The 15,616-nt window shown below is 41.8% G+C and overlaps 1 protein-coding gene across 8 annotated transcripts in view; it reads right to left on the bottom strand.

The window, feature by feature from the left end:
* The window catches only part of PLEKHM3 (pleckstrin homology domain containing M3), a 194,567-nt gene that overhangs the window by 100,916 nt on the left and 78,035 nt on the right, over positions 1-15,616 (bottom strand). For all 8 annotated transcript variants that reach the window (XM_060106882.1, XM_060106880.1, XM_060106881.1 and 5 more), the window contains one exon: positions 6,897-7,090. In XM_060106882.1, the coding sequence (XP_059962865.1) occupies positions 6,897-7,090 (194 nt within the window). The remainder of the gene's footprint in view (positions 1-6,896; positions 7,091-15,616) is intronic.

Genomic DNA, 15,616 nt, shown 5'->3' with positions numbered 1-15,616 from the left:
GGTATGACTGGAACAGAGTAAAGGAGGGGGAACGTACTGGGAGATGAGGGCAGAGAGGTGATGGGGAACCAGGCTTATACGTCCTTGGCTTTTACTTGGATTGAGAGGTGCCGCTATTAGATAGTTTGAATCAGAGGTGATATCATCTAATGTACACATTAACTATAGCTGTAGCCGGAAGAACAGACTGAAGGGGGAGATCAGTTACCGCAAAAATCCAGGGGAACAGTGCCAGTGGCTTGGACCCAGGTGGTAGCAGTGGAAGTGATGACTGTGGTGATTTTGATTTGAGTGGGTATATTTTGAAGGTGAAGCTGATAGGGCTTGCTGATAGGTTGGGTGTGGAATGCGGGAGAAAGGTGTTTGGCGTGAAGTGCCGTATGGGTAGAGGTGCCGGCAGGCGGATGGGGGCCTGCAGCAGGAGGAGTTTGCTACAGGAGTGGAGGAGGGGCTACTAGCTCAGTTTGGGACATATTAAGTTTGAGACGCTAGTGGACATCCAAAGGAGGTTTCACCCTTTGGACTTAGCCTCCTGTCCAGTGAATTCACTAGCCAGACAGACAGCTTTCCTTGGGGGTAACAAGCAAAGGAGTGGGCAGGGAATCTTGGTGAATCAGGTGACATTTCTGGGGACTGTTCCTAAGTGCTAAGCAAGCTGCGAAATTTTGCTTGAAGGAAGAGGAGGCAAGGAGAGTCTGACAGGATACGCATATGCACACACACACACACACATTTTTTTCTGGCACTCACCAGGATAAATAATGGTCATAAAAATGGCTGTTTTTATGATAGAAATTTCTCACCGTTCAGTAAAGCTGATATTTCAGTGAGAACTAATTCTGGATATAATTATAATTTCAAATAAAATGTGAGACCAAAGACAGGAAAAGGTGACTTAGAAGGTAGAAGAATCATGTTTGGTACTGTCTAGAGATTCCCAAATCAAGCTGTTAAATTGTTCAGAATGGTCTAAGCCAAGAACAAAACTTAACAAACGAGTAGGACTACCTGTTACCCCAGAACCATCACAGTTGTTCTCTAAGTAACTGGAAGGATAGGCGTAATACTGCTTACTGGCCTCGACTAGTGTTGGAGAGAAACTAGTTTTAAATACGTATCACAATAGGAACTTTGGATTCACCAGGCACCCAATCCCCAAATCATTTGTTAATGATAGAGAATGGGAAACATGCAGGCATCCACTAATTAATTTCTATGATGTCTTTCTTTGGACTAGATGATTTCACTTCAGCACTCAGAACAGAACATATGACTTAAATCGGGATTTCTGAAAAGCTAGTCCAAACAGCTGGTGTTGGTCTGGTGATGTTTTTAGCAATCCAAGGCAAAATGAGAAAAGAAAAAGCACAGTAGAACGAATTTTAAACCTATTTGACTTTAAAAAGTTGTTTCATTGCTGTCTGCCTATTTTTTTTTTTTTTTAGCATTACTACGTTCTTTTATGAAATGATGGTGAAAAATAGGTGGATATTTGTTTTAGCAAAAGACATGGATAAGACAACCCTACAGATACCTCTACATTTACAGGTCTATGGAATGGAAAGGTTTGGTAAACACAGACCTAGAGAAAAATGCACTCATTAGCGCTAAGCCAATTGTCATGCCTTGTTCTCCAAGGCTGGCGCTGGCAGTGAGCACAGGAGTGCCTGTGTCAGCAACTGCACCTTCCCACTCAAGGGACATTACTGTCTGCCACCTCCCCGCCCTCCTTCACACTCTCCTAGATGACCTCAATCAAGGCTTCAGGAGATAATAAAAGCAGTTCCTTCCTCTGAAGAATCTAGAAACTCCTGGACGTCACGGCCACCAGCAAATGCACTGGGGAAAGCAGCAGCAATTTGAGCATCAGAAAACCTGGTTCCGTGTGGGGACTCTGTTCCTTACCAGCTTTGTCACCTCAGGCAAGTCACGCAGCACCTCAGAGTCCCAGTTCTTTCCCTTCTTTGTCAATACCATCTGTCTAACCCATCTGAAGGGCTGTTGTAAAGAGCAAATAATATATCAATCTTTACGGGAAAGTACTTTCTAATTGATTAAATCGTAATTATCTCACATGGGCCCAGGTACCATCATAAATAAATGAAATGGGCTGAGGCCAAGACGCGCAGGGCAGCAACGTATTATGTACCCAAGGCCAGTGGGTGTGGGGAGAAGACAGGAGGGGTAGAGACCACGGGAAAGTGCAGCATGTAAAGCTGATTGCTGCATCCAGGAATGAGGGAAGCTTTTGTGTAATCAGAGCTTCTGATTTCTTAAGAGAAACCAGAGAGTTTTATTTTGTGTGAGCATGAAAACTCCTAATTATTTAAATGTTAGCTACTGTTTTGCAACTTTAAAACCTGGTGGGGGCCATCCCTGAAAGGCCAAACAAAACATGTCTGAGGGCCAAACCTGGCCCCAAGGTGCCCTTTTGTGACTTTGACTTACACATGAATCCCACTATTCCTGTGTTCCCAGCTTTTCTTAGGGTCCCTCCTGAAGACATCCTTAATGGCAGCTGCTCCGGATGTGTCCTGACAGTGCAAGGACCTTCCACAGAGTACTTCATGCACCTTTACATGTGGACACGGTAAATAATTTTTCTCCTGAAAAGTTAAATAGGCCTTGAATCAATCCAGCAGGGTCGCTCGCCATCTGGGAGTCCTCAGAAACAGTGAACGGTCGGCACTATAAACATTTTAGATTTCATGGAAGATACTGACTTTTTCTAAACTAATCACCCCTGCCAGTCAAGATTTGCAGTATGGGTTCAAGAACAAGGCGTTCATTTAACAACAATAACAAAAACAGTGAGGATAAAAACCGGACGGTCATCGTAATGATAGGCCTAAAAGCCAACTGTGACTTCCCTAATAAGGCGACGACCGAAGTTGTCTCCCTGGCGGTTGAGCGCCAATACGATTAATCAGTCTGTTTCCAGTTTCCTCATGACAGCAATATTAACAGTTTGCTTTATCCTGTTTATATGGCACTGACAGGTCTTCAGCATGTTGGGCCTACTTGCTGGAGATTAATGACAACTTTTATATGGAGGTAAAAACCAGGCAGGGAGAGAATGCCTTTTACGACTAGATAAGAACTGGATTCTCTTGCTCTATTTTTGTTCCCCTGTTGCTCATCAACTCCTCCCTCTTTTAACTTCTATCGAGGATACGTATGGTTAGTTGTGCCCAGCAGGTGCTTCTCACTGTTTAAACCACCCCACTCTAGATATGGTGCCCGCAGGTGAAACAAAGGGAACCTTAAGTATTGTTTTGGAACACGCTGATCATCGTTAAAAGTACCGTTGGCTAATTTTCTTTTTGAAAAGTCAGATTCCATATAAAAGTGAAAGATGATTGATAGGCAAGAGATGGCTTCTGGTGACAGGAATTTTAGCAAGGGAGGTGGGCAATGGTTCCCCTTTGTAGCTATGGTTATTTTTATAGACACTGAAGAAGGTGGAATTAGTAAGCATGGCCCAGCTGTAAGAAGTATGGACATCCCAGAAAAATCTGTTAGACATATTTCACTAAACAGTCATATTTCAAAATAAATCAAAATGATTTCTAGCCTCCCTCTAACTCGCCACCTCCCCCCAAAGTTATGAGTACTGCTTGCTACTGGTATACTTTTTCTCTGTGCCAGGTTGGAGAGCATGGTAACCTAACCCCAAACATTATGTTAACAGTATATAAGTATAGAGAAACTAAAATAACATTAAAAAAAACATCAATCACCTCCTCTAGGGCTCCGTAGGAATCACTGTCTCATTCTTTGCCCTTAGGGAGCCTTAGGGAGACTCCTGCTCCTCCTATTTTTTTCTTTTTTTTTTTGCGGTATGCGGGCCTCTCACTGTTGTGGCCTCTCCCATGGGGGAGCACAGGCTCTGGACACGCAGGCTCAGCGGCCATGGCTCAGGGGCCCAGCCGCTCCGCAGCATGTGGGATCTTCCTGGACCGGGGCACAAACGCGTGTCCCTGCATCGGCAGGTGAACTCTCAACCACTGCGCCACCAGGGAAGCCCTGCTCCACCTATTTTTATGCAACAAACGCTCAGATTAAGTGCATCCCACGTACCCAGGAACTGCAGGCCCTGGGCCCGGCTGGCCCTCCAACCCACTTCCTCTTGCTCACCCCTCTCCTGATACAGTGAGTAGCAGAAGGAGCCCAATTCCAGTAGACAGAGACTCAGGGGTAGCTTTTAAGGGGAATCCTTTAACCACGATTTTAAAAGCTAGAGACAAGAACAGCCTAGGATAAGAAAGCAGTACTAGGACTTCCCAGGTGGCGCAGTGGTTAAGAATCCGCCTGCCAATGCAGGGGACACGGGTTCGAGCCCCGGTCCAGGAAGATCCCACATGCCATGGAGCAACTAAGCCCGTGCGCCACAACTACTGAGCATGCGCTCTAGAGTCCACATGCCACATCTACTGAGCTCACATGCTGCAACTGCTGAAGCCCGTGCACCTAGAGCCCGTGCTCTGCAACAAGAGAAGCCGCCGCAATGAGAAGCCCGTGCACTGCAACTAGAGAGAGCCCGTGTGCGGCAACAAAGACCCAACACAGCCAAAAATAAAATAAAATTAATTAAGTAAAAAAAAAAAAGAAAGCAGTATTAATAATAATGGTATCTATAGAGTGTTTACTATGTACAAGCACTACTGTAAGCCCTTCACTTGCAAAAACCCATTTAATTCCCACAACAGAATGCACTGAGGGAAGAGTTAAATAATTATTTGTATTTGAAGTGCAGTGTTTGAGAGTGTAGAACAATATACTGGATTAGATTGGGGCAGATCTTTAATTCCATACTTGTGCTTTAATAATTTGTCTGATGCGAAGCTTCAACTGGAGAGGAAAGAAACCCAAGTGAGACAGAAAGTTAGAAGGATACTGTAATAGTCCTGAGACTGAACCAGGGGAGTGCACTGGAAGTGAATAGGAGAGGAAAGATTTGAGACTTATCCCAGAAACAGAAATGTTTTTTTGGCTGATTTGGTTTGTTCTTTAGTTGATTTGTTCATTCATTCAACAATTTCTGAAAGATTCAGATAGGCGAAACACTGTGCTAAGTGACACGGGGAAGTAAGAAAAGGAAGAATTTGAAGATGACTCCTTCCTCAAAACTGGGCTACTAGCCACTGCTCAGTGGTCTAAAGTGACACTCTAACAGACGTCCATCTATCACGCATCCCTCCTTCCATCCATCCATTCAGTAGTTACTGAATACCCACCTTGTGCCAGGCACTACACTACATAACAGTCATGAGCAAGTCCGGGAAAGAGAAATGAAGGAAAAGGAAAAAAAGACTACTATTTTCATTCTCACAGCCCTAGGAATGCTTTTTTTCTAGAACTTCCATTCCTTTCCTGGTGGTCTGGCCATAAGGCGCAGTACATGGTGGTAAACCACCAAACTGCTGGAACAGCATAGGTATTCTTAGTCATCCATATGAAGAGAGGATCCGCTATTTAATTTCTAAATGTGTGCCCAGATCTGACATATTTAACCAAAGCAAAACATTATATCATAAAGGTATCTAACATGATTCCCATGTGTAGATTTTAATATCATTTAAAAATATAGGCACAGGAAAAACCAGCTCTGAGCAAAACCAAAAGGTAGTGAAAGTAATAGAACAAACATACTTTCAGTGTTAAAAATCTTGTATCTAGTTTAGTTGGTGAATTAGTTTGAGACACATAATTTTATTGCCTTTCAGGCAAAGCCCTGATCTTTAAAATTAAGATTTGCCTAGACTTTACAAGAGTAAATCCTGACCACTTTCTAGCGCTTTCTGAAAAACAACTAGGTAATAGAATGACTACCACTGAGAAGTATTTTACTTTATGGCAGCTTCCTTTTCATTATTATTTTATGAGAGCTTGTCTAGATATTATGTATCCCTTACCATCTACATTTAGTTCTTTTCAAAATGTCTCTTCAGATGCCTGGGGTTTTGTCAGTTTCTTTGGATCTTAATTGGATTTCAAATAGCAAACGATATCACTTTCCAAAGGTTCTTATTCACATAGGCTTGCCTCCAAAAGTCATGACTAATGTATGCCTTTAAATTTCTATTGAAAAAAAATTAAAAGGTATGTTTAGGGACTTATGAACACCATCAACAATTACTTCAAGTATAAGCTAGTTCATATATGCCAAGGGTGAGAATTTAAATGCCAATAAAACCTAACTGTAAAAGAAGGAATTTCATGAGAGCAGGCACATTTTAACTTCACTTTTATGTTGAGGATCTGAGCTTGGCATGGACTTGCATGTTCCATAAACTCTGAGATAACCAGGCTATGGATAAGCAGCCTATGTCAATGGTAGCAAGAAAAGGCAGAATCCTGGGCCTTTTCATGTTTTGTGCTTGTTGTTGTTTTTTAATGCATTTTAATTCCAGCTCTACAGCCTGCATCATTTACCAAGTTCGCTTCTGTCTGCAAAATAAGATTTGAACAACCACCTACTAATTTCCCATTGAAAAAATGTTTTTAAGTTATGAAATATTTCAAACATGCTTATTTTTTCCTGATGATAATATGAACTGAACTTGTGGGAAATATAAAACACTACATAAGTGATCAATGAAGACACTCCCATGAATATTATCTCAAGTTAAACTACAGGTAAAGAGAGGTCTTCACCATTGTGGGAACTGAATCCATGGGTTAAAAGCCTTCAGTTACGCTGAGATATTATTTTCCTTGTGCTTGGCTCAACCGGATAGAGGCCCTCGGAGGAAAGAGCCAAAGATGAGCCCGGAGGGAGAGCCACAGAATTCGAGACACTCCACGTTGTAAAGGCCCTTGGAGATCCTCTAACCACCCTCCCGGGGCGGGAAAAGAAAAACAAACCGGCGCCGTCTGACATTTATGACTCTTACCTGCGGCGCAGATCCTCGGCCACTGCTGCCCGGCAGCTGAACAAATAGGCTCGCAGTGATTTCAGCCGCTGCCGCAGGCGCACCACGGCGGCCAGCGGCTCGGCGTGCCCGTACAGCATGGGGTTCTCCTGCTGGATGTCGATCAGGGGCTCTTCGTACACGTACTCCAGAAACTCTTTGGCCTGCTTAGACACCTACAAAAGAAACTGCTCCATCAGCGCTGGCGAATTACCCGGCTTTCCACACCTCCTCCAACCAGGAACCACAGCTTAAATATCAAAGTAACATCATCTTCTGAACACAGCCAAATTTTAAAGCCCATAGTGTAACTAAGTATAAAGTGTGGCTTTTCTTTCTCTCTTCCAGAAACGCAATTGGTAAAAGTAACCTGGGCATTGAAAGGAATTCATTAACTCTGTATGTTGATCATGTGATTGCACAAACCTACACGTGATAAAATGACACGGAACTATACAGACCCAGTATACCAATGTCAATTTCCTGTTTGTTTGTTTTTTTTTTTAATTGTACTATAGGTACTTAAGATATAACCAGTGGGGAAAGTAGGTAAAAGATACACAGGACCTCTCTGTATTATATTATCTATGCAACTTCCTGTGAATCCATAATTATTTCAAAATAAAAATTAAAAAAAAAAGAATTCATTAAGACTTTTTTTAACATCTTTATTGGAGTATAATTGCTTTACAATGGTGTGTTGGTTTCTGCTTTATAACAAAGGGAATCAGCTATAGGCATACATATATCCCCATATCCCCTCCCTCTTGCGTCTCCCTCCCACCCCCCCTCTCCCAGCCCTCTAGATGGTCGCAAAGCACCATTAACACTCTTAACAACAATGCTGACTTTAAAAACTAAAACTATGTGCACATATATGTATAAATAGTCTAGAACACTTTTTATAAAGTAGCCACTTTAAAAAGATAGGTAAACCACGCACATACTACAAAATTCAAAAGGATCTCTCCCAAAAAAGGGGAAAAACGGATATTATGTGCAGAACAGTGTGCATAAAAAATAGGCTCAAACACACACTTTCGTAAGCAGAGAAGAGTTGCTCTTATTAGAACAGCTCTGAGCTTAGGCTGACTTTGGCCAATAGATCCATCCAACTCTATATCCACTTCTGGTAGTAATCATCAAGAGTATGAAAGTTGATTTTAAAATGTCATTGTCATCCAAAGAAATAAATAGAAGAAACACATCTGAGATACAGAGGGAGTAGCTTAAATAATGCATAACCCGTAGGTAGTTTGGGGGAATCTTTACATACCAACTCACTGATACTGAGGACGTGGACCTCTCCACAAAGTTTCCACCAAAACCTCTCTAGTACTGGGAGTAAGACTGGAATTCAACATAAACAAAACAAACAACTTTGCTTATTAAAAAAATGGAAAATCCACTGTTCCACACTCTAGGCTAGAAGAATATTGATGAAAACAGGATACAGTCCCTGCCCTCATGAGATTCACTGTTGAATATAATAGACAAATAATTAAAACAAAAAATACATGTAGCACGTAGCCTGTCATCTGCCACAAAAGGAATATGGACGAGGTCCACGGGGAGCTTAAAGGAGGGAGACATCAACCGTGCTGGGGAGAAGGGAGCTAGGAGCCTGGGGGCGCCTGGCAAAGCAGGTGACACTGGCTCAAGGTCTAGAAAGACAGATAGAAATTCACTTGGTGGGTAAGGATGGGACAGAGGAGAGTACAACAAGCAGATACAACCATAAAATCTATCAATATGTACATGTGATAACGAAATGTATGCCTATTGTATGTTGAGTAAAAATACATGTTTATGAAATTCAGTATTATTTTCTATATTGTAAAGCTCATACAAAAGTCTATGTTCTTATAGAGATGCCAAAAAAAAAAGCATCATTTTTTTCCCCTAATAAAAGTTATTTTTTCCCCTTATAAGCAATTATTTTTGAGGTGCCTGTTCTGCTGTATGATCCTTTGGGATCCTGCAAAGTTAAAGAGTTAGAGTTAGTGACGTTCACAGTCTCTGCAAATCCAGCTCACAAAGAGGCACCTCGAATTAGCCAAAACCTTTGACTCTTGAACCAGACTGGAAATAACAGTTGACAGGGCTAAATAATGCCTCATTTTGAGGACTACAGATGCAGGTACATACATGGCAGACACTATAGCAGGCATCTGGCGCTCAGTGGAGACCACAACAGGCAGGGCCCTGTCCTCATGTAGCTCACAGTTCAGCGGGGAAAGACAGAATTGGGTTCAAATATTTTGTTTATCGTGGTTAAATATTTGCTATCTTTAAAAATCTTAAATGAGGGGAAAAAATGGACGGTGTTCTGGAAAATGAAGTACAATCCACTTGAAACTATTGCTGAAGAGTGATATATTGTACAATTCAATTAGTCTTTCTGGCTCTATTGAGCAGTGTTTATACTGAGCCAGGGCCCCGCTGAATTAGGTTAACAATGCTACCTTTTAGTAGGTGAACAGAAGGACAAAGGGCACTGGCCAGTCTCCCAGGCCTTAAAAGGCTTCTCTCTTCAGGTGGTACTTAAGCCCAAATGGAAAAAAAAAAAACTCTTTTACAGAGACAGTAAAAGCAGTGAGACAAATGGGATGGCAGCTACTGACATCAGCATTCATACACTGAAATTACTAAAAACAAAAACAGAGCTAGTTTCAATAAGGTCTAAGGCACTGTTTCACAAAGTTATTAGCCAGTGTTAAGAACACAGAGCATATTGTGACCTTGGCTGCCTGAGTATGTGAACAAATAAATTCCTGCCATGTTGAGCCGTTTTTGGCAGCAAGGCACATGCTCATTTTTTGAGAAACGACCACTTACATCGGTGAGGGAATTTTTGAGAGAACTCAAAATTTGGCATGAAACGCTATTTTTGTAAAATAGGAAATGAGTGGGGATACAGTGTCCTAAGTTCAAAACCACCCTCCATACTGACATGAGCATTCTACCTTCAAACTCAACTGTAATCAAAAAGCTTTTTAAAAAATATAGTTACTTAAGGAAGGAAGCCAATGATATTCTTGTGACAAAGTTTATGTGACAGCAAGTTTCTTTCTTATTAATAGAAATATTTCATGAGTTATATGTGAACACCAAATAACATTCTACCTAAAAGCCAAGAGCTACTGTCCTACTTTTTGCCTACCAAATTATGAAGAACATCAAAAGCCTGAGTGCTGTTTCTGATATGAAAACTCAGCTCATAAGTGCAGATGGATAAGCCCACTATTCTTTCCTTTAAAAAAGTGAACGGTTTAAGTTGGCATTCTTTTTCATGATCCTACTCCACTCACATCAGAAGCAATTTTTACAGGGTTGACAGTTCACTTTTCCAACCTATTGGCCTGTTAGTATTTTACTAAATAATATTTATTAATGATATTAGTATTATTAATATAAAACAGTTCCTTTCCATAGGTCTTTTAACTTAGAATACTTTAAGCTATAAGAACTCCAGTCTCTGACTGTGGTTTTGTTGCAGTTTGTGAACTGGTTCTCTCTCCACAGCCCTGCCGTAAACATGATTCAAGAGAGTTGAGGAGGAAGAGGTCCAGGTAGAAACAGGTCTCCTCCCCATCTCACACTCAGGAGGAGCTGGAGAAAAGGCACAATCAGGTTATAATTTTCCACAAACTAGTAATGACAAATCTCCTAGATACACATATGTATTTATAAATAAGCATGTTGTCATTTGATATTAACATTAAGCATCGTTGGTATAGATTTCAACACAATACATCTTATGCTGGTGACAGCTACCTCTGAAAAACAAAATTCTCAAATGTTCAGGTTTATGTAATTCTGAGAGGTTCCGGAATGGTGTCCTGGTATGTTCCCCCACAGAAAGAGCCCTGGGTAATAAAGCAGTGGGGCAGAGGCAATGTGGTGACCACAGACAGCAATTTGCAGAGGAGGAGGATGTGGCGGTGGTGAGGACTTTAGCTTTTGTTAAAGGAGGAAAATGTATCCGAATAAAACAGAAAAGAACATAATCTCAGAATAACAAGAACGGGTACCGATAATCTAGTTCAGTTTTTTCTCAACCTGTGTGGCAAGGAATACCAGTCACACAGAAAAGATGTTCTGAGGGCCACATGCTACATTCTTCTCTTGGTGTTTCAAAGTGCAGCGTGTTAGCATATTAAAGCCCTGGGACATGGAGTACTAGAGAAAACCTGCTTAACCCAGCCACTTCCCAACCAATCTGGCTACAGCAGGGCAGCTGGTTAATGTCATGCAGGTTGTATGGAGGGGGCGGTAGGAGATGAAAGTCAGCCTAGGTCCCACTCGCCAACCGGAGGAAGGGACATTTTTCGCTACCATTACCTATACTTAATAGAAGAGAAAATTGAGTGCAGAGAACTTAAATGACTTATCTGTGGTCATCTCGTGGCAGAACTCAAGCCAAAACTCAGATGTCGAGATACACTGCTCCGTGCTTTTTAGCATTGTTTACGTTCACAGTTCCTTTTATTTTTTTAATAACTCTACCAAAAACTATCTGTTTGTCACTCTTTAAAAGAGGAGATCCCTGTCCGTGTTCTGTCCTTCCCTCCGCCCCAGTCAAATAGAAAACAAGTGTGCTACCAGTGGAGATGAACCCGTAATTTAAGGAGGCAGTGCACTGGTGTGTGGGTCTTTAAAACAAAAACTAAAGTCTAATGACACTTCATTTATCTAGAAGTCACTTATTTGTATATTTGTTTACTGTCTTTCTCCCTCACGAGAAATTCACGACACAGAGGCTATGTCCCCGGTGAGCACAGTAAGTGTTCAATAAACACTTGCTGAACAGATGAATGAGTACTTTACAATGCTCTGGCCCTGACTCTGACCCACACACTTCTAACAGTTTGATTATTTGTTTCTAAGTTCACAACGTATTTAGAATTAATAAAGTAGAAAAGGGGAAGGACAGCTAGAGGCAGCACAGTGACAAGAGAGGTGACAGCTGACATCCTGGTACTAAGGGAAGAAAGGCACCTGCAAGAAGAGATGTGGTAAAAGTATAGAATACAACCTCGACAGAAAGCAATTTGGCAACATCCATCAAACTCACAGGTGTACATACCTACATCTAGGAAGTTACCTACAGATAGTCTCACTCGTAAATGAAAAACTTACATTCAAAATGATGTATAAAGTTATTCACTGAATCACTGTCTATAATAGAAAGACTAGAAAAACCTTAATGTCCATCAAAACAAGGACAAGTTGGATAAACTGGGGTGTGGGTGTGTTAAATTCATGATGTAATATGGAATGGCTGGGGGCTTCCCTGGTGGCGCAGTGGTTGAGAGTCTGCCTGCCGATGCAGGGGACATGGGTTCGAGCCCTGGTCCAGGAAGATCCCACATGCCATGGAGCAACTAAGCCTGCGTACTGCACAACTGCTGAAGCCCGCGAGTCTAGAGCCCGTGCTCCGCAACAGGAGACACCACCGCAGTGGGACGCCCGCCACCGCAGCGAGGAGTGGCCCCCGCTCGCTGCAACCGGAGAAAAGCCTGTGCGCAGCAACGAAGACCCAAAGCAGCCAAAAATGAATAAATTAAATTAAATTAAAGTAATTAAAAATATATATATGGAATGGCTGTTTAAAAAAGCCCAAGGAAGAGTTTTATGATCTGAATGGAATATTTTCTAAGAGCAGCATGTATACTGTATTGCCAATTGACATTTCTGTGTAAAACACATGCATGTAAAATATTTCTGGAAGGAGTAATTTGGTTGCCTGTGGGTGAGAGGAAGAGGAGGGAGGGAGATTATCTATGTGTATATGTCCTTTGTATTTTTGAACCTCGAAATGTGAAAGTATATTATATTCAAAAAAAGAAGAATAAAAGTATAGCGGTACAAGGCAATTTCCTTACAGAAAAAATAGCCTCCCATATACCATATTAAACCACATTGAAGTTATGGATCACGAGGTAGAACACACATATTTATAATTATAATTCTGAGGCATCAAAAAAAGGTTAATTTCTAGTACCTATTTTCTGAAGTAGGAAACTGTCACGGAGCTATGTGACAGTTAAAATTTATAAAATAATAAAAATAATGTAATCACATTACTGAAAGTTTGGAGAATAAACATTAGGAGAGAGAAAAAAAAAATCACCCATACTCTTACCACAGTAAAATAACCACTGTTTGCTTTGGTATAATGTTTCCTTCCACTATTTTTTCCCATCATCTATTATGAAAAATCATGGCAAAAGTTTTAATAAGATCAATTCCAACCATAATACTTCTTGGCCTTATTAAAACAGGCACTGTGGGCTAACAGAGAAGGAATCAGGAAATCTTAACTTTAATTACAATTTGTTCTCAAAATCTCCAATTGACTCTGAACAAGTGGTTTTTCCCATCAGCGAGCTACTCTCCAGCTCTGCAAGGGCAATAGAGCTTTCCTTGAATGCCTCTCAAGATGAAGAGATAGGAAATGGCTTATGTAACATGGAAAACCCCTAGCTAAATGGAATGTGAATATTCAGGCTAGGATACAAAAATATTTTTTAAAAGCACAATTTAGGAAGAGTTCAGGCTAAGTTTGAGTTCCTTACTGCCTCTTTGTCATGCTTGGTATTTTTGAATTGGGGTGGTGGTGGTAAAGGGAAAGTTATCTTCAAAGAGAATTTCATTAGAAAATGTCTATAAAATTGGAGGTTAGGGTTTAGCTGCTAGGTAATCCTGGGGCTCAATTCAATCCGCAGGATGTACACTGGAAAACAGACGAAATCCTGCTTTAAAAGTAATTAGGATTATTATTACTCTGGAGGGCAGACAAGGAAACGCTTAAGATGACAGATTTCATTCTGCTCCGCAAAACCATTTTTTCACTCTTTAAATGGATATTCAAGCCAGTCACGTACTTGCAATTAAGGAGAGCAGGCAGATCTAACAGAACGATGTCTGGTCTTGGAAACTGATAGGTCTGAATTGATCCTCACAATTAGGAACATTAAGTTAAATCCTGGCATCTGAGCAAAGACAGACAGACACTGGACTAAATGGAATATAGTTACTTAATGCCAGTGAGAGATGATCCAGATAAAACTGACCAGCTCTGTTCTTGCTTTAAAATCTTCCCTGCTCCACTGAGATCCAGGGAGGGAATGGTCTGACAAAGGACATTTTCCTCATGGATGAAGTGAGGGTACGTAATATCCCTATTACTTACCTATCCTCTCAAAATCAAACCTTGTCACTTGAATGACCCACCCCCCAAAATATCTGCTTTATAGAAAGACTACAAGCAGCAGTGATGGCTAGATTGATGGTTTGAGTGGCCTTTAGCCATCACTACAAACAGAACTGAATCTCCTCCATTTCATGGCTTCATAAACCATTCCTGAGTTTTTCACTTTCCTCATTCAGTGCCACCTTTTCTGCTTTAGCTCCACTGATGGGCACATATTCTGTGGGCAGGTGCCACCGGCCTAAGCCCTCAACGATCCCAGGGCTGGGGCTGCCTCACTCACTTGCTTTCTACACACCTCTCAGCTGTCAAAGTCCTGCTCCAAATAGATTAATCTAAACTGTTCAAACTCAGCTAGTGTTCTTTCCCTCTAAGTTTTTATCTAATACACACATGGCAAATATATTTATAGCCTATATTCAGAGTGTCAAGTACAAGACGCAGAGGAGAGAATGATAACTGTCTGGCTGAGGGGAAGGAAAAAATCAGGAAAGGAAATGAGGTTTAAGCTGGGTTTAGGATTTGAATGAGGGCAAGAGGAAGACAAGAGGTGTGAGATAGCCTGGCGGGACTGGGCAATGGGAAGGAGTGCGATCGTCCTGAAGAGACTCATGGGCGCGGGGAGGGAGTGGATAAAAGGGCTAGAAAGACTAGGACTAGAGATCACAAACAGTCTTTTGTCAGGTTAAGAGATTTGGATTTATCTTACGATCAGTCAGAGTAAAAGCTGGCATTAATTGAGCACTTATTACATTCGAGACACTGCACTAGGTGCTTTCTGTGAATTATTCATTTAAGCAAACAGCGACCTTGTGAAGTAGGCACTATCGCTGCTATTATCTCCATTCTAAATGTGAAGAAACAGAGACTAAGAGAGGGCATAACATTTACCCAAGGTGAGAATGGGACTTCTTGGGAATAATGTTGGGGCAAATGGGACTTTTCTGAAATACTGTTGGGCAAGACCTGAAGGCAGGAAGCACGGCTGGGAGGCGACTACATTCTTTCCCGTGAGTGATGCTGAGGGTTGGGATTGTGTGGTGGCGCTGCGTGTGCAGTGGGGTGCAGGGCCTCGGAGTTCCAAGTCAGCTATGGATCTCTGCGAACTGATTAGGCAGGGCCGGTGTGGCAGAGGGAAGAGTCCAGGGTGTCTCCCAGCACTGGCGGTGGGACTGGTAGAGCCACGTGCAGTGAGGGAGGGGTGGGAGACCGCTGGTGAGGGTGAGGAAGCCAGTTTGGGGCGTACTGAGTTTGAGGCACCCACAGGACCGGCTTCACTATACAGCTCTGCTTACCTGCTATGCACCAGAAACTGTGCTAAGGCAGGTCCCCAGCACCCAGGAAGCTCACCTTTAGTGAGAAGACAGATAAGCAGCCGGCTGGTATATAAATGTGAGGATCATGAAAATAATCACTTCATTCCATTCTTGAAGTACTTAGCACAGTCAGTCCAAGAGTGCTTTTCTTATATTATCCCAATTCACAC

The sequence above is a fragment of the Mesoplodon densirostris genome, chromosome 8 (assembly GCF_025265405.1).
Source record: "Mesoplodon densirostris isolate mMesDen1 chromosome 8, mMesDen1 primary haplotype, whole genome shotgun sequence".
In the NCBI taxonomy this organism is placed as follows: domain Eukaryota; kingdom Metazoa; phylum Chordata; class Mammalia; order Artiodactyla; family Ziphiidae; genus Mesoplodon; species Mesoplodon densirostris.
This window is presented reverse-complemented; position numbering and strand designations above follow the sequence as displayed.